We start from the raw sequence: 26,140 nt of genomic DNA, 5'->3' as shown, positions 1-26,140 counted from the left end.
CAGTGCCCCGCAGTCACCATGGCCCCATGGCTGCAGATGTGTGCTCGGGGACCTCCTCTTGCTCAGCAGTGCTAACGCAGCGTTCCTCTACTACACGGGAGCAGGACAGGGTCTGAACAGACTCATCCTGCCCATCCCTGGGGTCCTGGCCTCTGCAGGGGGCTGGAGGAGGAGGGTGGGGGCTGGATGCTGAAGGACGCGGCACGGGGCAGAGCGCGCTGGGCGGCCGCCACTGGAGGCTTTGTTTCGTGTTCCTGTTTTGTTGTCTCTCTCTCCCACTCTGGGTTTCGTGGCTCTGAGCTGCAGGGCTGGAAAATTATTCATCCCAACCGCAGCTCCCACGACGCCCTCTGGAAGCAGCTGTGGCTCCAGCAGTGGTGGGAGGTCGTAAATTGGGCATCGCCTCCTGGAAGCTGGGAGCACAGAGACGCAGCCGCGCCGAACGCGCAGGGTGAAACCTGCTGCCCAACGTGGGACCGTTCCCTGCCACGTGCTCGTCCCGTCCGTGTCCTTCTGGTCCCTCCAAGCTGTGCTGCAGCTGCAGCTGTCTGCAGGTTCACCTTGGCTGCCGGCTCTGCTGCGAACACTTGGTGTAGGCCAGATGGGGCTGCTCGCTCCTGGGTGCAGGCAGCAGCTTGTCTCTCCCAGCGTGGCTTTCCCTCGCTTCCCTGCAGCCTGCAGGCAGCAGTAACACACAGCAGGCCCTGGGGCTGTGCATCAGCTCCGCCTTGCGGCGTGCCCCTGTCCCATGAGAGCTGTCAGAAGCTCCTGGTGGAACAGCACACGGTAAGGCAACTCAGAAGGGCTGTTTATTGGCTGTACCTAACGCTGGTCCATCAGCCCAGACCACGCTCTGCTCCTCCTGCAGTGGTGCTGCAGAGCTCAGCGCTCCCCTGGGCCCACCCACTCCCACACAGCACTACGGCTGCATCAGCATCCTGGGCGCCAGCGAGCCCAGGAGGTGGGCAGAGCAGGGAGCATCCCACCCCCAGCAATGCCGAGGAGCACTGCCTGAGGCTGTCCCGGTGTCCCCATGCTGACAGAGGGGTGACAGTGCCGGATTGGGTCCCCCCCTTGCTGCAGGGCTCGTGTTGTGCCAGGAGCTGCTCGGTGCTCCCACTCGGGACCCTGCAGAGGGCAGGATGCTGCTGGGAAGCACCAAGGAGCCTTAGGGCTGCTTCTGAGCAATGATGTCCCGGATGCAGGTGTACAGGAACACGTACTGGTCCTAAGGAGGAGAAAGAGGGTCCTGGGGTCAGGGCTCTGGCAGCTTGCCTTACTGTTATGCAGTTGTCCAGCAGGGTGATGGTACAGCAGGATTCTCTGTCCCAGGTGGGCTGTGACCGCTCTGTGCCCACTGTGCATTTGCTGTGAAGTTCTGCACAAACTGCTCCAGAACACTGCTGGGTTCCCAAACGCCTGGGAGCAAGGGCTGGGGGAGGACTGACTCCCAGCAGGGCTCTGGGAAAAGCAGGCTGTGGGGAAGTCAAGGGGCCTTGCCCTGAGCACAGAGCCCTGGGGCAGGGCAGCTGCTGTGGGTCACAGTGCTGTGGGAGCCAGGAAGGGGGTCGTGGGCCCCCGAGCAGCTGGCTGAGGTGCTGGCTGAGCTACAGGGCACGAGGAGCCTCTCCCTCCCCAGGGGCAGTGGGCTCAGCACTGCTGTGTGGCCGAGGGAGCCTCAGATCCCACCGTGGCTGCAATTTTTTAATGAGCCCATTCTGATTGGGAAATCCGCAGTGACAACCTGGAGCACAGCCCCAGGGAGGTGTGCTTCAATATCCAGTGGTCACCCATAGCAGTGACTCAAAGGCTCATCCTCACCCCTTTGGTTATTAAACCAAACTCGTGTGACCCCGGCGGGGATGAAGGCAGCATCCCCATCCCACTGATGGAGGATGCTGCAGCCGCACAGCACGGGGTTGGGGGTCCAGCTCTGTTTCTCCTTTGCACGGAGCATTGCCCGCAGCAAAGGGGGGCGGCAGCAGAGCTGCACCCGCCCCGAGGGGCAGCAGCTTTGTGCATTTATGGGCACACTGTGTCCTGTTCAGTGAGAGCGCTGCTGGAATACAATGGAGCTGTGGCGTAGGGCAGCAGAGGCATTGCCCTCCTCCGGCTCCGTGCGCGTGGTTCCCACTAAGGAAGGAAGTGATCCGTGGTTTTTGCAGGCAGCTTTGCAGCTGGGAAGACCCGGAGAGATCTGCCCCGGTTGTCCTGCCCCCGGCAGGGGGGGTTCCAGGGATGCAGCACCAGCACAGCAAATGGAAACACTGCCAGAGGGGACCTGTGGCAGCAGCACCCACCAGGGGACCCCTCCTGCCCACCTACCAGCGTGGGGGTCATGAGGCAGCAGCTTCTCATCAGCTGGAGGGTCACCCCATAGACATCCACAGTCCTCTCCGTTTTCAGCTGGTGCAGGAGGCAATCCAGGGAGATCAGTGTGCCCATCTGGTTCTCACCACCACTGCAAAGGACATGGGAGGGTCACTGAGGCCAGGCCAGGCTGAACTGGGGCTGTGAGCACTGCTCGAGGTGGCAGGGAGCTCTGCCCTGACCAGGGCTATGGGAACCTGTTCCACCACGCAACGTGGAGATGTGGGGATCTGGTGGGTGGGCATGGTGGGACGGGCTGGCGGTTGGGCTGGATGACCTTCGAGGTCTCTTCCAACCTTTATGACTCCGTGATGTTATGAGAGGGCATGGCAGGGGAGAGCTGACGGTTGGATTTGATGATCTTAGAGGTTTTTCCCAATCAGAATGATTCTGTGGCAGTCTCCACACATCCCAAACCCTCCAGGCTGTTGGTGGGGGCAGAGCCCTGCTGGTGGCCATGTCAAGGTGCTGTGCTGTGCAGCCCAGTGGGTACCAGCTCCTAGGAGCTGCCCATGCATGGAGAGAATGGGATGAAAGAAAGATGGGGAGAGATTCTTTAGCAGGGAAAGTGCTGACAGAACAAGCAGCAATAGTTTTTAAACCTATCCTTTTCTAACTTAATTAGACACTAGAAGGAAAACAGGGAAGAAAATCTTTAGTATGAGGGTGGGGAGCCCCTGGCATGGAGAAGCTGTGGGTGCCCCAACCCTGGAGGTGCTCAGTGCCAGGCTGGATGAGGCTTTGTGCCTGGTCTGGCAGGAGGAGTCCATGCCTATGGCAGGGGGTGGAATTGGAAGATCTTTAAATCCCTTCCAACCCAAGTATTCTACGATCCCATGACTCTGTGACCCCACGTACCTGCAGTGCAGAAGGAGAGGGCTGGCTCTCTTCCTGCTGGGCACGCACCGCCTGACAGCAGTGAGGAGCTCCACCAGGCCCTGGACATCTGGCTGCTCCTTGCTGCTCCACAGCCTGTACAGGAACTGCTGCACCTGCCTCTCCTTTCCTTTCTTCTCCTGGGGAGACACAGAGCTGACATGGCTGACGGGGAGGGATGGGTGAGTTCGGACACAGCTCAGCTATGACTCCACACACTTTTCAGCCCATGCCCCTCCAGCACCCCATAACGGCCCCACAGACACGTACATGCTTCACTTTGAGCTGGATACACCTCCAGCCCGAGGCAGGCTTCTCTGTGCTGCACTGAATGGTCAGCAGCTTTGTGCAGAGAGAGTCTCCTTCCAGCGGCCAGCACGTGTCACCTGGGACCTGTGCACAGCAGCAAGTTTGGTTCACGTTGGTGGTGGACGTCAAAGCAGTCACCAATAGCTCTGCCAAGGAGCAGCGGGCACGTGCCTCACCTCCCCCATCTCCTGCCACGGCAGCAGCGTTAGGATGGTGTGAACGTCCTGCTCCCACACCAGCATCCAGAAGTCCTCCATGGTCAGCTTGTCGGGCCCCTGGACAGCCAGGTAATCTCTGCTGGAGCTGCAGCCCTGGGTGGGGAATGAGAGCGTCACTCTCTGGTGAGGGTAGGAGGGGAACCCAGGCAGGGGGTGGCATTGCTGCGGGGCTGACTCACCGGGACACGCCACACCTGCAGACCTGAGAAGGGGCCCTGGTCCAGCAGGGAAAACTTCACTCTGGAGCGATCATCTGCGCAATAGGTGGGAGATGGAGCGAGCTGGGGCGGCCTCGTGCTCACACACCTGCACCCCTGTGCAGCTGCATGCATCCAGCTCCTGTTCACCATCTCTGTGCAGATGCCCCACGGCTCTGAGCATCGTGACTGCTCCCTACTGCCTCATGTCCTTCCCTGGCGCACACCTGAGAAGTTCAGCTCTTCTCTGCACCCTCCCAGCAGTTATAGGAGCTCCCCTTTGCCTTCTGTCCTCAGAGCTGAACAAACCCACCCACCCGAGTGCCATGCAGCCCCCAGCCGCCCCGGAGCCGCATGGAGGACCCACTCCTGTGGGTTTTGCACCCACAGCCCGCGGGGAAGGGGGTGTGAGCTGTCACAGCACTCACACGGCAGGATGCCGGACGGGGGCCGTGTTTGCTGGGTGCCCAATGATGGCATAGCAGAGCTGGATTCCTCCTTGGCAACCTCCAGGAGGGTCTGACAGTGAAAGACGGTGGTGAAAGCCGTGAGCTGAGCAGGCTCAGGGAGGAACTGGCAGCGCTCCCTGGTGCGCAGGGCAGCTCTCACCTCGTACTCCCTCAGGAAGCCCACGCTGGACTTGGCTGAGTTCTGGGCGTAGTGCTGTGCAAAGCTTTTCAGTGGGATGGGGCAGGATCTGGGGAGAGAAGCTGGTGGTGAGGGTGAACACATGCAGAAGCATCCGGGCTGTGTCTGCAGGAGCTGGGAAGGGCTGCAGACCATGGCCAGGATCACACAGCTCCCCAGAAAGCTGATGCTGAGGAGGGGAGGACTGTTCTGCACTGGGCTCCCCGTGCTGCAGGGAACAACCAGCCCCAGGCTGAGCCCCTTAAAGGAGCAGGTAGGATTGCTGCTGGGCTAATCCTGTCCTGGGATCCCAGCTCACTGCCTGCAGGGCCGTGGGGCAGGGTGGGGAGAGGGCAGGAGAAACACAGCAGGCCCTTACTTCTCTGTCCCTGATAAACCCAGGAGTGGTTCCTCAGAGATCTTGTCCAGGATACAACTGTGCAGGAAAACATACTGGGACTGGAAGGCAAAGGCAGACAGCAACGCTGAGCAATCCTGGACCATGCAGACACCAAGAAGGGGGAGTATGGCACTGCCTCGGGGGCAGGGTGCGCCCAATATTCATGCCCCCCACCCTCACACCCCAGAGCTTGGTTAGACCAGTCCCAGAGCCCCTGAAACTCTCCCCTGGGTCTGAAGGGCAGAACTGACTCCTTGACACAACCTTGAAGAGGGAGCAGGGCTCTCACCAAAGTCTGGATCATCTGGTAGCGGTTCATCCGCAGGGCGTACACCACTCCAAACATGTCCACCACTTTCTCCTGCTTCATCTGCTGCAGCAGCCGGTCCAGAGCGATGAAGGTGCCGCTGCGGCCCACCCCAGCACTGCGGGCACAGAGAGCACAGCTGAAACACTGAGGATGAGGTCGTCCCCTCCTGCTGCTGGACACGTCCCCCCAGTGCTGCGCCGTGGAGTGCCAACCCCAGCGTGACTGAGGGCTGAGCATCCCCAGTTCCCCCATCCCCCGGGAGGGGATGCCGTGCTGGGGACGTGCAATCCCCAGTTCCCATGGAAGGAGACTCCGCAGACCCTCAGTGCCCCTCGGATGTCGTTCTCCTCCCTACATCCTCTCCCACCTATTCTCCCGCAGAGCAGTGCCTTGCCTGCAGTGCACCAGGGTCGGCCCCGTGTCCTTGGCGCTCTGGATGTGCTCCCAGACCAGTTCCCTGAAGGCCAGAATGGACGCTGTGGACTCTGGGACCCCGTGGTCAGGCCACGCAGTGTAGTGCAGGTGGGACACGTGCCGCTCTGCTCGGCAGCCCTCCTGCCAGGGGGACATCAGCTATCAGTGTGCATGGACACGTGTGCACCGCTCAGCTCCAGCAGCACCCTGGGACACCCAGCTCCAGCCAGGGCCACGTCCACCCCACCTGTCACACTACTGCATCCCTGAAGCTGCAGGGCATGTCCCATAGCAGGGACGGAGCAAGGCAACGGGCAGAAGAGAGAAAGGTTGGGTAAGAGGGGTGATGGGTGTTGGGTGCGTCTGTGCTACCAAGTTTGAGGCAGAAACAAAAGGAGAGGGTTGTCCAGAGAGGTGGTGGTGTCCCGTCCCTGCAGACCCCCACGGGCAGGGCAGGGGCTCTGAGCACTGCTGGAGCTGTGAGTGTCCCTGTGCGTGGCAGGAGTGGGACCACGCGGCCTTCAAAGGTCCCTTCCAACTCAAACCATCCCATCCTACAAGACGGCTCCTGGGGGGACTGGGTCTTTGATCCCTGCTGCAGCAGGGAAAGGAGTTGCCCTCCATGGGTCCCCACTTACGTGCCACAGCTTGAACTCACGCATGGTCCACTCCTCAGCGCTGCTCTGAGTCAGCAGGTGAACCCGGACCTGCCCGTAGGACACGGGGGCAGCTTCAGACGGCCAGTAGTGATCACAGAGAACCTGGGACACAGGCAGGACAGGGTCACAGCGGGGGCTGCCTCACCCAGGGTGACCTCACACCTCCCTGCGAGCACATAGAGAGCAGCAGATGGGGGGGGGGGGGGTCCCGTTCCCACTGGGAGCTGTGCACAGCCCTGCCCACCTCCCCTTGCCTGGCTCTGAAGAGGGAATCAGTGCACAGCCTCGTTACCCACGGGGCCCGGAGGAGCTATCTCATCCAGACACCAATGATAAGTTGAGATGCTGCAGAATTCCCCGGGGGAGGTGGGCTCGGCTCCAGCTGAGCTCTGCCCCCCGAGCTGCCTTTTGGGGAAGCTGCTGCACAGTCCCAGCTCAGGGCTGGGGCCGGCGCGCCCTCATCCAGCAGCGCACACGTACCCGCCCGTTCTCCATGCACACCGTCAGCATGATGATGTTGCAGACGTTCTGCTCCCACACCAACCTCCAGAAATCCTCGATGGTTTTCTTCAGGGGCCCTTGGGTGACAATGAACTCCTGCGGGGATGTATAGCCCTGAACAAGAGCCAGAGAGGAGCAGTTGGAGAGTGGTTGAAGCAGGTGGGTCCTGCCCTGGGACAGTCAGGCCCTGCTCTGCCCTACAGATGGAGAAGTACCCTCTGTCCTCAGCCCATTTGGGCACAGTTTCCTGGGCAGCTGACTTTGCAAGAAGCCGATTTCAAAGGAAGCGTGTGCTGCCCAGCACGTGCTCCACGTGCTTGGATAAGGAGTGGCAGCCCACTTCCCCCCAAGCAGTTCCTCATTTCAAAGAGCTCCGGGTCACTGTTCAGCTCCTCGCTCACTGCTGGAGGAGGGCTGAGCATGCAAGGTCCCAGCTGCCTCCACTGCTGTCCCATAGGCACACTCGTGCCCTGCGGGTTCCCGTGTGCCCTGCTGTTACCTGGGGACAGCTCCCGGGTGGGGGACGTGGGCACAGCTCCGGGGTGGTTCAGCTGCACAGAGCAGAGGGAGAAAGAGCAGAGAGACAGGGCAGCAAGCTGGGAGAGGATGAAGGAGGACAGAGCTGAAGAAGAAAGAAGAAAGCCTTGCTGGACTCCCCACGCTCACTCCTCCACGTTCACAGCACCGTCATCAAGCAGTCTGTATCAACCTCTGCTAGAAGGTCCCCAGCACCCAACACGTCACCACTGCCCACTGCAGCCCCAGCAGCAGCTCCTGTGCACAGCCCCACAGCTCTGTCCCACTGTCCTGCAGCCACGTCCCTTCGTGGCACTCACGGGCACAAAGTTGGCGTTGATGTAGTCCGAGTGTGGGTCGTCCCCCAGTTGGCTCAACTTGACCCGAGAGTGATCGTCTGAAAGACATCACACACGTGGAACTGGAGATCCGGGCAGGACTCCTCCTCCCAGGAGAGGAACCGGGCACTGCAAGGCTGCGCTGCCGCTCCGTGAGCCTGCACCGGGGCACTGCAGCACAGCCCTGGGAGCAAGGAGCACTTACAGGGCAGCACGTGTGGGTATCTGTTCTTGGAGGCGTTGGCTGGCAGCTCAGCCTCCACCTTCGGCTGCTCCTTCCCAATCTCCTTCAGCTCCTGGGGGACAAGGGAGAAGCCACAGACAACCCATGGCTGCCTGCTGCTCGACGAGGCCGGGGAAGGGCTCACCCCTGCACAGGGAGCTGCTCTACCATCCACCAGCACTGTACCCATTGAGCCATTGGTGGCTGCCCAGCACCACGACACCTTCCCCTGACCCAGGCTGGACTGGAATGAGCTATCTAGGGGGAAATTAAGTCCCATCTCACCTCAAACTCCTGGAAAAACGCGTGGTTACCACTTGCTCTCTTCATCTCATAGTACTGCTTGAAGTTCTGGATGGGGATTGGCCGGTGGACATTTCTGCATGAAACAAAGTGCAGAGGAAGAGCTGCCTCAGCTGCCGGGAGCTCAGACTCAGTGCCTGCCTGCACACTGCCCAGGGACGTGAGCCAACAGAGCACCACTTCAGCACCAGGAGGGACTTCAGGGCGGTGAGGGGACTGTACTGCAGAAGCCTTGCAGAGAAGCTGAGTGACACATCCCCACCTCCACTGGCTTGGAGTGGAGCCGAGCAATAAATGCTGAATGTGGGAAAGCCAAGGATCTGCAAAGTAGCTTGATTTTTCCCAAGTCAAAACACTCACCTCAAGCTGTAGGTCACCATTTCCTGGGGCAGGCTGCTCTTCTGTGTCCTGGAAGCAAAAACGTGGGAGCTGTTACCGACGCTGTCAGTGTGCTGTGTGTTGTTGGCCCACAGAGCACTGTGAGCATCAGGCTCCAGTTGAAAGGGACCCATAAGGATCATTGAGTCCAACTGGTGGCTTCACAGAGGATCACCCCAGAATCAGACCTACTGGGTGTCCTGGTTGGACAAAGCTCCTTTTATGCCCTCTCATTGCTCTTCCCCCAGTGTGATTGGGTCCCAGTTGGGATTTTCAGCTGAGACCCATTGGGCAGGAGACAGCTCATCCTCACCTCCTTGCTCTGAGGTGCTTCCAGTAGACCAAAGCAAAAATAGCAGCCAGTGTCAAGAGAAATCCCACAACGATTCCAGCTACTATTGGCACTGGGAGCGATGTGTCCACACTGTCTCCAGCAGCTGGAATCAGAAAGAAGTAGGAGCCAGAATGTGATTAGGTTTGCTCCATTTACTACAGCCCATGAGCTCCCTCTGGTTTGCTGTTAGCTAATTGCTAATGATCTCCAGCCTGCATAGCCAGGTAGGGAAGATGAGAGAGCAGCTGGAAGATAACATCCCCATCTTACCTGAGAATGTGGTGAACGACACCGCAGGGGCAATGGGGTCATACTTGGTGAAGGCAGCGATGCTGAACCTAGAGCAAAGAGCACAGTGCCCACACACTGAGAGCCACAGGATTGAGGAGATTGGAATGGAGATCTGCCCTCCTTCCTCCCCCAGCAGGGAGCCCTCCCAGCTCCACGCACAGCTGGTTTCCCTCTCCTCAATAGATGCTCTACACACAATGCTTCCAAATGCAACTCTGGATTTCTGCAGCTGAGAGTTTCAGTGGGTGAGCTCTGGCAGCAGCCCAGAGCCGGCTGCTGGGAGCAAACAGAGCCACGGTGTGAGATAAGGGATGGGGGACAAATAGCTCAGAGGTAGGAGACGAGTGTTGGCTGTCAGGGGTATCTGATTTGCATGGCTGCTAACGATTAACTGGAGCAATAATAGTCGACTGAGGATACCTGCTCCCCTTGCCCACGGACACAGACGTTGCCCCCTTCTGCCCACGTGGCAGTGAGCGCTGGGGGTCCGCAGTGAGGGGGGGGTGGGTGTGCAGCCCCTGGGAGGGAGGCTGACATCTCTCACCTGTACTGCTCGTTGGCTTTCAGCTTCCCGTTGCACGTCGCCCGGGTCCGGCCGCACTCCTCTGTCCCCATGGGCACTCTCCAGGTTTCAGGGGATCGGGTGGAGCTCGGGTGGAAGGGATTGGGGATGAGCACGGCCAGGTAGGAGTCCTCCATCCCGTAGTAGTGGTCGTACCACGTGCTGGACATGATGTCCTGGGTGGGCCTCAGCACTGCAGGGCAACGCATGGCCATGGTGGCACACGGTGTGATGCCTGGGGGACCCCCATCCCCCCGGGGAACCGCTGCACTTCAGAACCACGGGGCCACTTACGTGAGTCGTTAGTGGTAGCCACGACTCCGTAGTACTGGATTTGGCCATTCTCCTCGCTGAACAGGTCGGATGGGATGATGACAGTGGAGCTGGCCTCTACCTGGAAGATGTCTGCTCGCAGGGGTGGGGGCAGGGCTGCAGGAGGAGCACAGCCCGTTAGCACAGCCCTGCCTCCACGCAGGACTGCACAGAGCTCACAGACACTGCAGTCCCGGGGTGTGCACTCACCCTCTGCTGTTGTGTTGCAGAGCAGAGTGACAGCTGGGCTCCGCATCGCGTTGGTGCCCACGCTGCTCACAGCGATTCGGTACGAGGAGCTCGGCCCCAGCCCCTCCAGGCTGGCCTGGCTCACGGGAACGCTCACAGAGTGCTTGGGGGTGGGAGGGCCGTCCGAGAGCCCCTCTGTCACCACCTCGTAAGCCTCCACGTCTCCAGGAGAGCCGGTCCAGTTCACAAAAAGCCTCCTTGACTCTGGTAGACATTGCACGTCCTCCACGGGGTTTGGCTCTGCAAATGAGACACCATGGATATGAGAGACTGCGCCAGAGACATCGCAGCCCATGGGTCACCCCAGAGCCACTGTGCTCCTCTACTGCTCATCCCTGAGCCAATGGGGGGGGACAGATGAAACTCAGCAGCCTTCTGTGCCAGGAGGAGGGGTCAGGGCCTGAGCAGCAGACATAGATCAGTGGAGCTCTCTGCTTCGCTTCACAGGCTGCTGGGCTACAGGAAACCTCTTAGGGAGCAGAGGGCTGCAGGTGGGGGCACCATGCTGATGGGGTCTCCTTATCTCCCACCATGAAAACTTGTGCCCCCATGCTGAACCCCAGGGGCTGATCCACCCCCATAGTGTTTCTCACCCCCCAAGCCCCAACCCATGCATACCCACCCATGGCCACTGCCAAGGGCTTGGTGCTGCTCCAATAGGGCCCGGCCACGCAGCTCAGGGACACAGAGTAGTTCCTGCCCGGGGTCAGCCCATGCAGGAGGTGCTGGATTTGCCCCTTGGTGAGTGCGTGCCTCCATGGCAGCGAGCCGTTCCGGGGGTCCCGCAGCCACAGCTGGCAGTCATCCTGCTGCCCAGGGCCACTGCTCCAGGAGATGAGCACCGTGCTGTTCCCTTCTGCCACCGCAGAGAGATTCTGGGGAACCGAAGGGGCTGCAAGGGAAACCACGGGGGGGGCAGAGTTACTGGGACACCGGGCACTCTCCTGTGCTCTGCGGAGGTGTAAGCAGAGGACGGGTGATATGCAGGGAAGCTTCGTGTGCTCGGTGATATCATCGTTGGCTGCCAGGATGAGAAATGGCTCTTAAATGGCAATGGGAGGACATGCAGAGTGGTGAGCATGAGCAGATGGCTTCCTCCTGCCAATTAGCAAGTTTCGTTAGCGACCTGCCTGAAGGGCTCTGCACATGACTCCCAGTGCCCTGCAGGGCTGGCTGAGCGTGGGAGCAGAGACCTCTGGATCCCCCAAGCAAAGCGCAGGGACTGTGGGGATAAGCACATGAAAAGGCTCATTGTGCTTATCTGCGATTTCCACATTCCTGAAAATAATAATCAAAAAATAAAAGCCGATATTTCCCATGCCAGGAATTTTCTGAGTGCTTGCAAGAAAGGCAGAGGGGGTGGTGGGCTGCCCAGGGGCAGCCTGCTCTCCTCCACGTCCCCCAGAGCACGATCCCGTTGCTGCAGCTCCCAGGCATCGTCCCCAACCCCACCCCCACCCAGGGATGCTGAGCCTCGTGCAGCCCCCCCTGCTCACTCGTCCAATCGCTGATGTTCCCTGCAGAGGCAGCGTAGGGCCCCGCGATGGACACCACCTCCAGCAGATATTTGTGTCCCGCGTCCAGGCCAGAAAAGGTGAACTTGCCGATGCCTTTCCCCACAGATGTGCTGGCTGCCAAAGCACCCGACCCCGAGTGGTACAGGAGGAGCCTGTAACCGTCGTGGCCCTGCGGTTCGGCTCTCCAGGACACGCTCAGCCTGTTGGGGTACCCTTGGTTTGTCATGTACACGTTATGGGGTGCCAGGGGATCTGCGGAGACAAGACGAGCATCACGTGTCAGTGAAAGTCTGAGGACGTGGCTCAGTGTCACGGATGGGATGCACTGCGTGACGTGGGGCACCTCACTGTGCTCCATGCCATGGCACCGCTGTGCCCCAGGGTTCGGGCTCAGGGTCTGCCCTAAGCATCAGTGGGGCCACATCCTTTGCTGTGACCCACACTCAGCCAAGGCACAAACTCCCAGCCCAGTTACTCACATGTCCAGTTGCTGACATTCCCCGCAGGTGCTCGGTAGGACCCGGCCATGGAGGCCACCTCCAGCGAGTACCTGCTGCCTGGGGCCAGCCCCGTGAAGGTGACGTTGTGGGTGTCCCTCCCAGCTGAGGCTGTGGCTGCCACGGTGCCCAGCCCGGCGTGGTACAGGGTCAGCGTGTACCCGTCGTGCCCCCCGGCTGCAGCCCCCCAGGACGCGCTCAGCCTGTCGGGGTGCCCGGTGCTCAGCAGGCGCACAGCAGTTGGGGGCAGTGGGCCTGGGGGGCACAAGATCTGATGTTAGGGAGCAGACATCAGGCAGAAGGTGCTTGGTAGGACAGCACGCAGAAGGACCAGCGCTCCCTGAGGGCTGAGATGTGCAGGGCCTCTCTGGAGCACTCCCAGCTCTGCTCTCTTCCATCCCCTTCCCACCTGTGGCCCTCATTCCATCCAGCTCCTGTTCCCACCCTGCTCCCTGCCCCCAGCTGCCAGGTGTTGCCACAGCTGCATGTACCCATCCTCCAGAAGGATTGGCACAGGACTAATCCAAACCCTGCCCAGCCCTAAAACCCTTCTCGGTGGGCAGAGGGGCAGGATTACTCCATCTCCAGAGCAGAGATTTGTACTCCTGGGAGGAAGAGGGATCAGCCACTTCTACTGCACTGATTTCTTGTGACAGCGTGGTTTCTACCTGCAAGAGGAGCTCAGCAAGAGTGCATACAAATCCTTGCAGGTGCAGGGAGACGGGGCTGCTTGGGCACAGGGATAGCCCCGTGTGGGCACAGCTGGGGAACCCTACATATCATCAGCACATAGTCAGTGTGCAGTCCTACAAAGCAGAACATCCACGTGCCCATGAGGTCAGCAGTGTCCCCACACAGCAACCACTGCACATTGCACCCATCCACACCTCCAAAGGCACCAGGTTCCCCATGAACCCCCCAGACCTCTTCAGAGCTGCCCAGTGGTGCAAACCTCCCACCCCTCTGCAGGGGGGAAGTCCTCCTGGCACTCACGTGTCCAAGCACTGATGTTGGGTGCTGCTGCCTGGTACGGTCCGGCCGTGGCACTGACCTGCAGGGAGTACTCGTACCCTGGGGCCAGCCCCGTGAAGGTGACGTTGTGGGTGTCCCTCCCAGCTGAGGCTGTGGCTGCCACGGTGCCCAGCCCGGCGTGGTACAGGGTCAGCGTGTACCCGTCGTGCCCCCCGGCTGCAGCCCCCCAGGACGCGCTCAGCCTGTCGGGGTGCCCGGTGCTCAGCAGGCGCACAGCAGCTGGGGGCAGTGGGCCTGGGGAGGAGACAAGAGTCACTGCCATAGCCACATCTGGGCTGATGGAGGGGAGACCATAGAATCCCTAAGGTTGGAAAAGTCTTCCAAGGTCACCAAGTCCAACCCCAACCCCTCCCCACCGTACCCACTCATCAAACCATATAATCAGTAAGGTTAGAAAAGTCCTTTGAAGTCATCAGGTCCAAACACTGACCCATCACCATCATTCCCGCTCATGGAATCATTAAGGCTGGAAAAGACCTCTAAGGTCACCGATCCCACCCCACCGTGCCCACTGTTCACATCCCTCAGTGCCACATCTGAAGCCCCTCCAGAGACGGTGACCCCACCGCCCCCTGGCAGCTGTGTCACTGTCTGTCCAATCCTTCTGAGAAAAAAATCTCTCCTGATACGCAGCCAATAAAATTACACGTGTGGGAGAGGAGGGTAGGATGTGTCAGGACCAGTACGGCCTCTGAGCCGAACTGGGAGCGGTGGAGGACACTGCTGCAAAAAGAGCACCGTACTCACGTGTGCAGTGGGTGAGGTTGGGGCTGCTGGCGTGGTAGGGCCCAGCTGCAGCTCTCACTGCCACGCTGTAGTGGGTGCCGGGGTTCAGGCCGTGGAAGATGTGACTCCTGGCACCCCCACCCAGCGCTGCGTGTCCGGCGTGGCGGCCGGAGGCTGTGTCGTACAGCTCTGCCACGTAACCCTCTGCTCCCCACCCCACGGCTGCCCAGGATGCCCGCAGTGCTGAGGCCGAGGGGCTGCCCAGGGTGAGGTTGGCAGGGGCCAAGGGGTCTGGAAAGCAAGAGGAGAGAGTCAACTCTTCGTGCACCAGGTGGGCAGGACGGCCACCAGAGTTCCTCCTGGAGAGAAGCGTGGGGTTAGTGCATGGGGTCCAGGAGCAGTATCCCCAGGGTCTGCAGCTGGACACAGCTGGGGAGGTAGCAGAGGTACCCAGAGCAGGTGGGGACAACAGGGACTGGGTCTGCGTAGGGGAGGACAGTGAGCAAAGGTGGGAGAAGCGTGGGGCACAACAAGAGGATTTGGAGTGGGGAAGGTGGTGGTGGGCACTCTGCGGGGTTCAGATGGGGGCTGTGGGGCACAGTGCAGCCCCTCGGACTCACATGTCCATTGGGTGACGTTGGCAGAGGAGGCTTCCAAAGAGCCTTTGACAGCAATGACCTGCACAGCAAACCTGCTGCCTGCCTCCAGCTGAGTCCAGCTGATGTTCTGGGCATCCCGGCTCACGGTCTGCTCCCGAGCCCTGCCCCGGCTGAGGCTGTGCAGAATGACACGGTAGTGGTCCCTCCCACCGAGGGGTTTGTTCCACCACGTGTGGAGCTCGGAGGAGCTGCCCGGGTTGGTCAGGCTCAGGTTTGTTGGAGCAGCAGGAACTGCAAGGAAGGACGGACACACGAGTCAGAGCGAAAGCAATCCAGTTCTGAACTCGGCACCGTGGAGAAGCCTGTCCTCCTCGCTGCACTTGGTGCGGGAAGGCTGCAGGAGGCAGTGTGTCAGAACAGCCTGGAGCCCTCTGGTCTGCGTGGTAGATCCCCATCCCAGAAGGAGCTCCTTGCAGCTCGGAGCCACCCGAGGTGCTGTGACGCTCACCTGTGCAGCCACTGGTGTTCCTGGGGAGGGAGCGGAACGCTCCGGCCACTGCCCAGATCCCAACCAGGTAGCATGCTCCCGGTGTCAGCTGCGTCACGGTGACATTGGTGCTGTCCTTCCCCACTTCCAGGTTCCTTGCTGGTGAGGGAGAGCCCTCCTCGAGCACGCTGAGCAGGTATCCATCCCTCTGCCCTGCAGGGGTCTCCCAGCGCACAGCCAGAGCCCGGGCAGTGCCCGCAGCGGTTGCGGACAGGGAGAGCGGAGGTAGTGGGACTGTGTGAGAGAAACAGCGGTACAGGGGCAGGCTTGGGACGCCCAGGACTGACTCCAGCTTGGGAACGGAGCTGGGAACCGCAGGACTGCGAGCTCCCAGAGTGCTGAGAGAGCTCCTGGGTCAGAGCCATCCCCAGGTGGGACAGGGCTGTGGTCCCATGGAGCTCACAGCGTGCCCCACCGAGCTGCTGAGCCCAGGGTGAGCGCAGGACCCAGAGCCAGGAGGGAGGCTGCAGGACAGAGCTGGGGGTCTCCCCGTGGCCCCCGGCCCCTCACCAGACATGGGATGTGCGCAGAGGGGCTGCCCCCCTACCTGTGTATCCGATGGCAGTCTGAGAGGAGATGCGATGAGGCCCAGCCTGAGAAATGATCTCCACTCGGTACCGGGAGCCCGGCACCAGCCCCTCCAGGTCCAGGTGGGTGACGCCGCGGGGCACAGACACGTTCCTGATGATGGACAGGGACTCTGCCACCGAGAGCTGCACCAAGTGGTCTCTGCCACCGCCTGACTCCACCCAGCTCACGTGCAGGTCCTGCGGTCTCCGTCCGGGCTGCACGCTCACGTTGGCCAGAGACAGTGGATCTAGGAGGAAATGCAGCACAGAGATCCGTGAGATGGTGCAGGAAAGCTGCTGGAGAGCTCAGGACCACTCTGGAGGGGTCCAAGCAGAAGCACCTCAGAGCAGGGTACCCCGCAGCGCTGCGGGCAGCGCCACGTGTCACTCACACGTCCACTCGGTGGCAAAGTGTGACGAGGATCGGTAGGGACCGGCGAGGACAGACACCTTCAGGAAGTACTGCACGCCGGGGGACAGCCCCAGGAAGGTGAAGTTGTGGATGTTTGGCCCCACTGAGATGTTCCTCTGTGCTGGATGGCTCTTGCTGTAGAGCTGGAGGTGGAACTGGTCCACGTCGCCTGCAGCCTTGTCCCAGAAGGCCGAGAGTCCCAGCGGGCGCCGGGTGTTGGTCAGCGTGACACCAGATGGGGCCAGCGGGTCTGGGGGGTGCAGGCAGTGAGGGGGGGCAGCGGGGTGGGGGCTGTGATGGGGATGTGGCATGGAGGATGAGTTGCAGCCCTACAGCATCAAGGGGAGGTGGGTGCAAAGAGGGTCCTACGCTGTCGTGCACCCTCAGCTGCTTGTCCCCAGTGGGCTCGAGTCATCAGCACTGGGAAATTAAACCCCACACAGCATGAATTTCTGCTCTGCCAGGCAGGAGAAGGTCCTCACACTGTGTGCCAGGTACCCTTGGGTAACGTGCTCCATTCTGTGATGGATTTCTCCTGCACTGAGGACCCTTTTGCTTCCAAGCTGGCTGAAAGTGGCTCTGCTTGTCCTCCCATCCTTCCTTTGTCTGTCTGTCCACCCCCATCCATGCTCTCTGCCCTCTCCGGCCAGGCCATGACTGCAGTAGGGTTGGGGCAGGCATTGCACACTCACATGTCCAGTCTGTGGCTGACCGCACGCTGGATCTGTAAGGCCCAGCCATCGCAGCCATCTCCAGAGTATACTGTCGCCCAGGGACCAGGTCCTCAAAGGTGACGTTGGTCCAGTTGTTCCCCACAGACACATTTCTGACCCACTCCTGGGATCTGCTCTCCCAGAGGGTGCCCGTGTAGCCAGTGCTGCCAGCAGGAGCTGCTCTCCAGGCTGCCTGCAGAGAGGTGCTGCTGCCCTGATTGCTGAGCGTCAGCTGCTCCAGGGGCAAAGGATCTAGGACAGAAGGCTCAGAGTCACCGAACCGCAGACACCTACAGCAGTGCAGCCTCTGCCATGCCATGCCCCGAGACACAGCATCTGGGATATGGGCAGGACGCAGTGGGACCCCCAGGGCTGGCTGCAGCAAGGACAACGGGACTCACATGTCCAATTGGTGACACGCCGAGGTGTGGAGGTGTAGGGTCCAGCCACGGTGCTGACCTCAAACGTGTAGAGGGTCCCGGGGCGGAGGCCCTCGTAGGTGATGTTGGTGGCACCTCTGAGCAGAGAGCTGTTCCTCATGGGGTGCTCCGTGGGGCTGAGGGCCAACACGTAGCCCTCTCCCATGGCCTCCTCCCAGCTGGCTCGCAGGCTGGAGGGGCTGCCCTGGCTGGACAGGCTCAGAGCAGACGGTGGGAGCGGCTCTGCAAGGGACAAGGACAGGGCCATGCACACAGCTGCGTGGGGCAGTGCATCAGGCAGCAGCTCCCCATCTAATACAGCAGGTGGGGATGCACAGAGAGCCTCTGCTGCTCTCAGCTCCAGGACTGGGTGAGTGCCCTGCTCACTATCCCGGGCACATCCTTCCTGGAGTGGCAGCTCTGGGGCATTTGCCTGGGCACCGTCCACGGCTCTAAGTCACCCAGGAGGGGCTGGGCACAGGGAAGGTGCTGCTTTATAGGGGCTGGTGGAGATACACTCCCCCAGAGCAGCTGCTGGGAGCAGAGGGAGGAGACAAAACTGGCTCAGTTTTGCCATGGATCTTCGAATCCCTTCTCACAGGGAACAGCAGTGCAGATTTCGCTGCTCCTAGGGCCAGGTGCTGCTCCCACAGCCCCATATGTGGGAGCTCAGCCCCAACAAGACACGCTTCAGCTTTCTGCTTACGTGTCCAGGCTGCCGCGCTGCGGGCAGAAGCCCGGTACGGCCCGGCCACCGCTGTCACCTGGACAGAGTACAGCTTCCCAGGGCTCAGCCCGTGGAAGGTGACGTGGCCGCTGTCTCCCCCGACGGAGATGTTCCTGGTGGGAGCACCGTCCTCTGCCTCCCGCAGTGTCACCAGGAAGAAGTCCCTCTGTCCCTCCGGGGTGCTCCAGTGAGCCTGCAGGGAGCCCTGCTCCTCCGCACCGCTCAGCGTCACGTTGGTGGGGCTCAGGGGGTCTGGAGGGGAGTGGGATGGGGTTAGGATGATGGGGTGTATGGACCCCCAGCTTGCTGCCTGCTGCTACTCAGGGTTGCCAGCACTGGGCACAGCAGCAATACCCGCTCTGTCCAAGGGGACAAGCAGCCACGTGTGCATCCCCCACGATCTCCCCACACCCCCGAGATCATGGGGGATGCACCCAGCCTTCAGCATCCCTTTGGGGCGTGCTGTTCCCAGGCCCCAGCGCAACCATTCCCGCTCAGCCCTGCTGGGAAATTCCTAAAGGGCCCCCGATCTCCACGGGTGTCCTGTTACGACCTGGCTGATATCCCCGGGATGCAGCCTGGATGGAGCTCCTGGCTGCACTGCGTGTCTGGCTCCGGGCGCTGTGCAGTCGGGTCGGTCAGACAACTGCACGGACTGAGTCAGGCTCCAGAGCAGAACCAAACCAGCTGGGGGTGTGGAGCTGGTCCAAACCCTGAGCTGTGCACTCAGCTGCAGCTGCCCGGGCCGGCAGGCAGAACAGGGAAGGGCTGGAGAGCTTTGCTCCGTCCAGGACTTGGCAGTGCTCTGCATTCTCCTTGTGGTTTCCTGATCTGAGAAAGCAAGCCTGGGGCCAGAGCTGCTCCCAGTGCTACAGCCACTGTGATGGCAGAGGATGGGGACTGGGCAGCCTGACCTGGTGGGGGCACCCAGCCCACAGCAGGGGATGGGGCTATGGGGGCTATAAGGGCCCTTCCAACCCAACCAATCCATTTTGCTCTGATCTTTAAGTTCTCTTCCAACCTAAGCTGTTGTATGGTTCTATAATCCTATTCTGACAGCAGCCAAAGGGGACCATGAGCTGCCTGTCCCCTCATCGTGGGTCCCCAGAGCTGAGTCCTGGGGGGGCTTTCCACCCTTTGCACCCAGGGTGCTGGCACATTCACAGTCACATTCAGAGGCAGGGAGAAAGCCACGGCCACTGAGGTCCCCCCTGCCCCCCATTCCCTTACTCACATGTCCATGCTGTGGCATTGGGCCCCTCCACGGTGTAGGGCCCCGCAACAGCGCTCAGCCCCAGCCAGTACCGGGTGCCGGGCTGGAGGTGCTGGAAGCTGTAGCTGCTGAGGCCTCTCTTGGCTGAAAGGGTCTTGGTCACCGTCTGGGTGAGGAGGTCACGGAGCACGAGGTGCAGCCAGGCAGCCCCCCCTGCGCCCGCCCAGGTGGCCGAGAGGCTGGAGCTGGAGCTGGGGCTGAGCCTCAGCTGGGTGGGGATGGAGGGTGCTGGGGGGAAACGGTGACACTGTGCTGTGCATACACGTGCTGGGGTCTGCCATCACCCACCCTTCGTCCCTTCATCCCACCCAGCCCAGCAGGCACACCCATCCCTCCCTACCTGTCCACTGGTGGGTACTGGTGCTCGCGCGGCCGCTCCCGGCCAGCGTGCTGAGCTGCAGGGCGTACTCGCTGCCGGCAGCCAACCCGTCGAACAGGAACGCGGTGGCGTTCGGTGGCACCGATGCATTTCTCACCAGTGTGTGTGAGTCGCTGTGGTACAGGGTGAGGTGGTACCCATCCCTCTGCCCGCTGGGGGCTGCCCAGGATGCGTGCAGCGAGGCCGGGCTGCCGCTGCTGCTCAGGCTCAGGTTGCGGACGGGTGAAGGACCTGTGTCAGGTACGGTGTGGATGGGGTTGGAGGGCTGTCCCGCTGCCGTGCTGCTCAGCAGCTGCTGGGATGGGGCTTTCTGAGGGTGAGGTCCCACCAGCTGTGTCCACAGTGACTGAACAGGGCAGGGAAGTTTAGCCCGGGACACCACGACACCCATCCCTCCCGCTGGCCGTGCCCTTCCCTTCAGCTCTGCTCTCCTGTCCCAGTTTTTCGGCCTTCACCTGCACCACTTTGCTCACCCACAGGGATGCAGGCTCCCCTGCTCTGCCCCTTCCCCTAACCCGTGCCATGAGCTGGGGGGGCAGTCCCAGGAGAAGCCCTTACTTGTCTGCACTGTGACCCTCTGTGTGGCCGTGTCCATGCAGCGGAGAGCAGCTGTCACCTCAATCTCATAGTATGTGCCCGGGGTCAGCCCGTGGAACCAGAAGTTGGTGACGTTGGGCCCCACAGATCCATTCTGCAGCAGCGTTCCCGACCCCAGGGGGGAGAGGGTGAGGGAATAACCCTGAGCACCCCCCTCTGGCTCAGCCCAGGAGAGGAGGAGTGAGCCCAGCCGGCCCTGATCGCTCACACTGACGTTCAGGATCAGTCCTGCAAGAGCAAGGAGGGATTGAAGACTCCATGGAGCAGACGCACCGCGTGAAAGAGGTGTTCCTGAGCATCTCTTGCATTGCAGAAAGAAGCCAAAGGCTTCAGGCCATCACCTGCTGTGCCCACACAACCCCACATCCTCTGGGGACGAGGAAGTGGCACACGGGACTTTGGGTAACTGGGGGATCGGTGGCCAAAGCCACCATCAGATCTGTGCCCTGGAGCTGCTCAGGGCCCACACGCACTGAGCCTGTGTACCAGTGCCAAGCTGCAGTGGGAGCCCCCCCCCATCTCTGCTCCAGCTCTGCAGCTTATAAGCACCTCCACTGCTAATAAGGCACTTGTGCAATCATTAGCACTTCAAATTTGCAATGTGCAGCGTGTTGAAACAGGTTCACCTGGGGCCTGGCAGGGCACGAAAGCTTTAAACAAGCACAGCTATTGCCCCAGAGAGCTGCCCAGGGCTGCCTTTACACGGCAAAGAGCAGAATGGGGTGAGCCCCGGGCACAGGGGCACCTTTGGGACTGCTCAGTGCAGCGTGTGCCCCGCCAGGCACAGAATGATGTGCCATTTCCACTTCATGCAACGCTGTCCTTTAGAGCAGTAACACTGCAGGCAGCATGCTGGCTGAGCCAGCTCCCCGGGGGACGCCTCTGAGTGCTGTCCCTGAGCGTTCGGATTTGGGAGCAGGCTGTGATGGGGATGCAGCCGAGGTGCCAGCGGTCTGCGGGGCTGCGAGCACGGCCGAGCTCCTCCTGAGGACACCCAGAGGGCTGCACCCTGCACGGAGTTCACGCAGCAGTGGGTTTTCACTGCTGGATCTCTCTCACCTCACCGAGGTATGAGATCTCCACCCGTGTTTGTTTGCTTGTCTCAGGTTTCCAGCAGCCTGAGCTGCACTTAGCAATGCGCTGCTTCACCTCCGCGGTACAAATGCCCCCACTCCCCGAACCGGCCGGGCACGCAGCTCCGCTCACACCCCCACGGAAGAGCTCTGCTGAGCACACCGCCACGGGCCACGTCCACGCCCTCGTACCCCGAGGTCCACGCCCGGGGTCTCACCTCTGTCAGCGGGTGCATCCCGTGCCTCCAGCCCTGCCCGTGCTGTGCCATTGCAGCCCTCTCCCTGTGGGACAGAAAGTGTCCAGCTGCAGAGTTGAGGACACGAGGTGCTGGCAGGACATCCATCCCCCACTGCTGGCCGGCGGGGTGTGCCCTGCTTTAGGTTGGGGACGGTTCCCCCACGTTAAAGGAAACCTCCTCCCACTCCCTGTCCCACCACGAGAGCAGTAATCATCAGTTAATTCCCCTATCGACTCATTTCTGGCTTCCTCCCAACCTGAGTGCAGTGTTTTTGGGGATGGTATGATCAGAGGGGAGCGGGGGGGGGGCTCGGGACCCCCAGGGGGAGTCTGGCAGCCACGGCAGCAGGAACACCGAGAGATGAGGGCACGGCGAGGGGGGGCAAGCAGAGCAAAGCGCCAGCTCTTAATTGCTAACGCCGCTAATTGGGTGCAGCTGCACGGCTGGAGAGGCAGCCCAGAACGATGCCGTCATTCCTCTGCGGGGTAGGACTATGCGAGCCCCCACCGCCAGCGCGCTCCGAGCCAGACACGGACAAATGGGGGGGGGGGGGGTCCGAGAGATGGGGGCTTACCTCCGCCAGGGACCCCAGGAGCCGCGGCACCCACAGGACGAGCAGCGGCAGAAGCGGCGGCCACATGGGGAGCGGGGCTGCGGATCAGAGCGTGACGCGTCGGGGAGGGGGCTCCTCAGCAGCGCCCGTCCCCACGCGGTCCCACGTCCCCACGCCGCGCGCAGCCCCGCACGCTCCGCGAGCGACGCGGTGACATCAGCGGGGATGAGCGATGCATGGCAGCGCGCTGCCCGTGAGCCAAGCCCGCCGTCCCAGCGCTGGGAGAAGTCCACCGCGGCCGTGTGCCCCTCGCTGAGCGCATTTGCTATGGTTCCCGTGGCTCCGCGTCCCCCCGCGGTGACGCCGCAGATGTCCCCGAGCGCTGCGGGCGGGGAGCGGCTTTTTGGGGGGCGGCCGGGGGGGGCTCCGCGCGGCTGCAGCGCCGTTTGGCCATCGGAAGGAGTGCTGCGGAGCTGTGGGATTTGGTGCGGAGAGGGGAGGAGACAGGACGGGACGGATGGCGGCTCAAAGATGGGAGGGAGTGCCCGAACCGGCCCCCGGAGAAGGGGGGAGCGCAGCCCCGGCGCTGGGGGGCATTGGCACACGCGTGGGTGCGCGGAGCTCTGCGCCCCGTGCCCCCTTTAGCCGCGTGTGCACGGATGGAGGAGGGGAGCTCTGGTTCTGCCGAGTGGGGGACGCGTGTCCTCCTGCGGGGCCCGAGCAGCTGCAGGAGCTGCACTGCAGCGCCGGTGTGGGGGGCACGCCGTGCCCCCGGCCATGTGCGGGGCTGTGCTGTGTGCCATGCAACGCGTGGCCGTGTGCCAGCTCTGATTCACTGCAGAGATGCCATCGGCTTCACATCAGCGACACAGATCTGGGACGGTGCTGGAAGAGGCTCAGCCGTCCATCCCTAACACCGGCGCAGTCTGTGTGGCCGTGGGAGTGTGTCCCTGCAGACTGCGTGGTCACTGACAGCAGCTATTCAGGCTGCGCCTCTCTGCCGCCCGAGCTGTCAGGATGTGATCCCATGGGGCAGAGGATTCCATCCACCACGGAGTTGGACCTCTGTCTGATGGGGCCCATGAGAACAAGATCGTTCCCCAGCGCCTGGCAAAGATGTGGAAAAGCCCCTGCAAGGGACTGGAACAAAGCAGCTATCTGACCCCGGAGGGACACGTCCATCCCCCCCCCACTGACTGCACCCCAGAGCTGTGCCTGCGGTGCGGGGCAGCCCGGAGCACTGCTGGGTGCCAAACCCAGGCCCCATCCCCGGCGCCACGGGGCTCGGCAGCCGCCCGTGCTGCAGGACGAGCTGCTCGTGGTGTGCCAGCACTGCCCTCTGCGTGGCCGCCCCAGTGCCGCTGTGCCACCGCAGAGGGAGACGCTGCCGGCGGGGGATGGCACAGCCCCTGTGAGGTCCCCCCCGACGGCGGAGCCTGTGGCTGTTCCAGACCCAAAAACAACTGCAGAAGGTTTCTCCACCCAGCGGCTGGAAGCAGGCCTGGAAACTCGGGGGCTGCCGAGTCATCACATTTTCCGTGAAGCGGCGAAGGCGACCGCGAGGGGGGGATGGGGACACCCAGCGCTGGAATGGTGCAGTCCTTTCAGTTCTGTGCCCTTTGTGCCCTGGGAACGGCGCTGGCGGCACGGGGCTCGTCCCTGCGAGGTCCCTGTGCTGACGGGAAGCAGCAGCAGGAGGGAGGATGGGGGTGAGGTGAGTAGGAAGGTTTGAGGCACCATGCTACTCCATGCCACAGGGTCTGCAAGGTGACAAAGTCCCCAGATCTGGGCACGGGAGGGTCAGTGCTGGGTTTCAGCACGTGGGCTGCCACACCACCCCAAGGGACACAGCCCATCACCCGCAGAGGTCTCAGTACAGCAGGGCACAGCTGTGGCCCAGCCCTGCACCACGAGCAAAGCTGTCACACAGCACTGCTGCACACCTGTGGGTTCCTGGGGGGGACACCTTGCAGCAGCACCCTGCATCACCCCACGCTACGGATATCAGTGCTGCTGCAGCCGGGCTGGGAGCAGCTCTGGGGCTCCCATGCTGCCTCCAGCCCTCACAGCATCCCTCTGCTCCCAGTCCCTCCAGACACTGTCTCTCCTCATGCCCTCGAGCACTGTGGGCTGCCCCAGGCCATGATTTCTCCCCGCTGCCAACTCCAAGCACTGAGCACTGCCCGCGAGGGAGGAACAAGGGGAACAGGGTGCATCCCTGCGGGGGATGCAGGTGCTGCTGGGATCTCTCCGTCTGTGAGGTTCACACGCTGCAGGGCTGGGACTCTGAGCAGCAAGTCCCATGTAGGGCAATGCTTTGCACCCTCCCGACTGCTGCTGGTGACACAAGGGACCTGGCGGCAGCACCTGGGATGCCTGTGAGCATTAACCCAGCTGGGGAGAGCAGGGCTGCGGGTGACTCAGAGCACGCCCAGCAAGCCGGCAGAGCCGGGCAGACCTGCTCTGCCCTCCTGGGGTGTGGGTGACTGCTGAGGCTGAGCAGACTCAGTCCTCTTCCCCTGGCTGAGGCACAGGGAGGGCTCGGAGCAGCCTCCATCAACGGCAGCACCCGCTCAGCCCCCTGAACCCCCTCAGCCCATCACCAGGAACCCCGTGGGGCTCTGCTCCCACCCTGGCACGCGGAGCTGGAGGGCGGTGCTGCCAGGGCCCCTGCACCCACGGAGCCAGGAATGCGCTGCTGGCACTGCTGTGAGCAGCTCACAGCACCCTGCACTTGACATGCAGGGAACCCAAGGCACACATTTCCCCTCGTGTAACATCGCTGGCACACATACAGGAGCTGCCCCGTCCACTGCAGCCCACCCCAGGGCAAGAGTTTGCCCGTGCTGCGCCATAAAGCATGGGAGCATTCACGCCCCGTTCCCAACGCACGCATCCCAGCTTCACCCGGGGAAGGAGATGGGGAGAGGAGTGGCACCCGTACCTCTGTCGGTGGTGTCCCCGGCGCGCTCCGCACCCGTCCCCGTGCGCGGTGCTCTCAGCGCGCTGCCACTCGCTTGCTGTCTGCTCCCACGTGTGCACAGCTCTGACGCTCCTGTCTGGGCTGGTCCAGGGGAAGGCCCGCCTGGGCTCGCCCCGCGGCCGCGGGATGCCACGGGGAAGGGATCAGTGCGATGGAGATGGTTCCAGCAGCCCCACGGCTCAGGGGTCTGCACACCATGGGAGGGAAGGGATGCGGGGAGGGGGAGAGGGCTGGGCATGGCTCACAGCCCCCTGCCCCGTGAGCACCGTGGGTGGAGGGGGATGCTGTGATGGGAGCTTTGGGGACTGCGAGCATCCCGTTGTGTTGCCACTGAAGAGAGATGGGGGCTGTCCTGAGGCCGCAGTGGAGCCAGGGCAGGCATCCAAGGCCGTGCTCCATCCCTGGAGATATCTGTGGGCTGTGATGAGCTTTGCAGGAGGAGATGTGAGGGCCCTGAGCACACGGACAGTGTCCCCGCGGCCACAGCCGAACCCACCGCCCACAGTTCACATCTTGGGGCTCTTCTCCCTCTGCCCACAGGTCCGCCTGGCTCAGCCCCACATGGGAGCAGCGAGTTTCTTCCTTCCCCAGCTTGGTAAAATCTCTGCAGAGATGAAGGAGAGGGCCAGCAGCACCGGCTGCATCCAAAGCAGCCTGCCTGCACAGGAGGGATGTGAGGAGGCCTTGGGCACTGCTGCTGGCAGAAAACACAGGCTCCAAATTCAGAAAGCAGCGCAGCTTCCAAATGAACTGAAACACCTCAAAATGAAAGCGGCCCTTGGGTTCCAGTCCTGTGTAGGAACAAACCTGAAGGACGGCGGTATTGGCACACTGAAGGATTTGTTTTGGGGAGAAAGGTCTCTCTTTTTTTCTTGCAGGAGTAAACACGGGCGCTCCC

General features: G+C 61.9%; 1 protein-coding gene across 1 annotated transcript; it reads right to left on the bottom strand.

Moving 5' to 3' along the window:
- Nucleotides 1–937: 937 nt before the first annotated feature.
- Nucleotides 938–22,363, bottom strand: LOC136055681 (receptor-type tyrosine-protein phosphatase V-like). Its single transcript, XM_065747545.1, has 39 exons — nucleotides 22,281–22,363; nucleotides 21,686–21,749; nucleotides 20,356–20,622; nucleotides 19,759–20,028; nucleotides 19,380–19,646; nucleotides 18,125–18,397; nucleotides 17,401–17,661; nucleotides 16,979–17,251; nucleotides 16,267–16,536; nucleotides 15,853–16,122; nucleotides 15,267–15,539; nucleotides 14,780–15,049; nucleotides 14,181–14,450; nucleotides 13,395–13,667; nucleotides 12,384–12,656; nucleotides 11,884–12,156; nucleotides 11,010–11,279; nucleotides 10,349–10,627; nucleotides 10,121–10,255; nucleotides 9,809–10,019; nucleotides 9,244–9,311; nucleotides 8,953–9,076; nucleotides 8,622–8,669; nucleotides 8,244–8,337; nucleotides 7,941–8,031; nucleotides 7,718–7,794; nucleotides 6,861–6,995; nucleotides 6,360–6,482; nucleotides 5,702–5,862; nucleotides 5,287–5,422; nucleotides 4,977–5,056; nucleotides 4,580–4,667; nucleotides 4,399–4,489; nucleotides 3,953–4,026; nucleotides 3,732–3,866; nucleotides 3,517–3,639; nucleotides 3,229–3,386; nucleotides 2,326–2,461; nucleotides 938–1,228 (listed from the first exon to the last, which is right to left on the bottom strand). The coding sequence occupies exons 1-39, from the start codon at nucleotides 22,344–22,346 to the stop codon at nucleotides 1,169–1,171; spliced, it is 6,810 nt and encodes a 2,269-aa protein (XP_065603617.1). The 5' UTR covers nucleotides 22,347–22,363; the 3' UTR covers nucleotides 938–1,168.
- Between the last annotated feature and the right edge of the window lie 3,777 nt (nucleotides 22,364–26,140).

This window comes from Cyrtonyx montezumae, unplaced genomic scaffold (genome assembly GCF_038088225.1).
Source record: "Cyrtonyx montezumae isolate F1298 unplaced genomic scaffold, pur_monq_1.0 scaffold_45, whole genome shotgun sequence".
Classification (NCBI taxonomy): Eukaryota; Metazoa; Chordata; class Aves; order Galliformes; family Odontophoridae; genus Cyrtonyx; species Cyrtonyx montezumae.
This window is presented reverse-complemented; position numbering and strand designations above follow the sequence as displayed.

What these genes read in the sequence shown, in the direction of transcription:
- LOC136055681 (XM_065747545.1), bottom strand. Translation starts at nt 22,346, where the DNA reads ATGTGGCCGCCGCTTCTGCCGCTGCTCGTCCTGTGGGTGCCGCGGCTC. An exon ending in CAACATCAGTGCTTGGACAC is followed by an intron (nt 12,657 to 13,394) that starts GTGAGTGCCAGG and finishes TGTGCCCCCCAG; the next exon opens with GCCCACTGCCCCCAACTGCT. An exon ending in GCTTCCTGAGGGAGTACGAG is followed by an intron (nt 4,490 to 4,579) that starts GTGAGAGCTGCC and finishes TTTCACTGTCAG; the next exon opens with ACCCTCCTGGAGGTTGCCAA.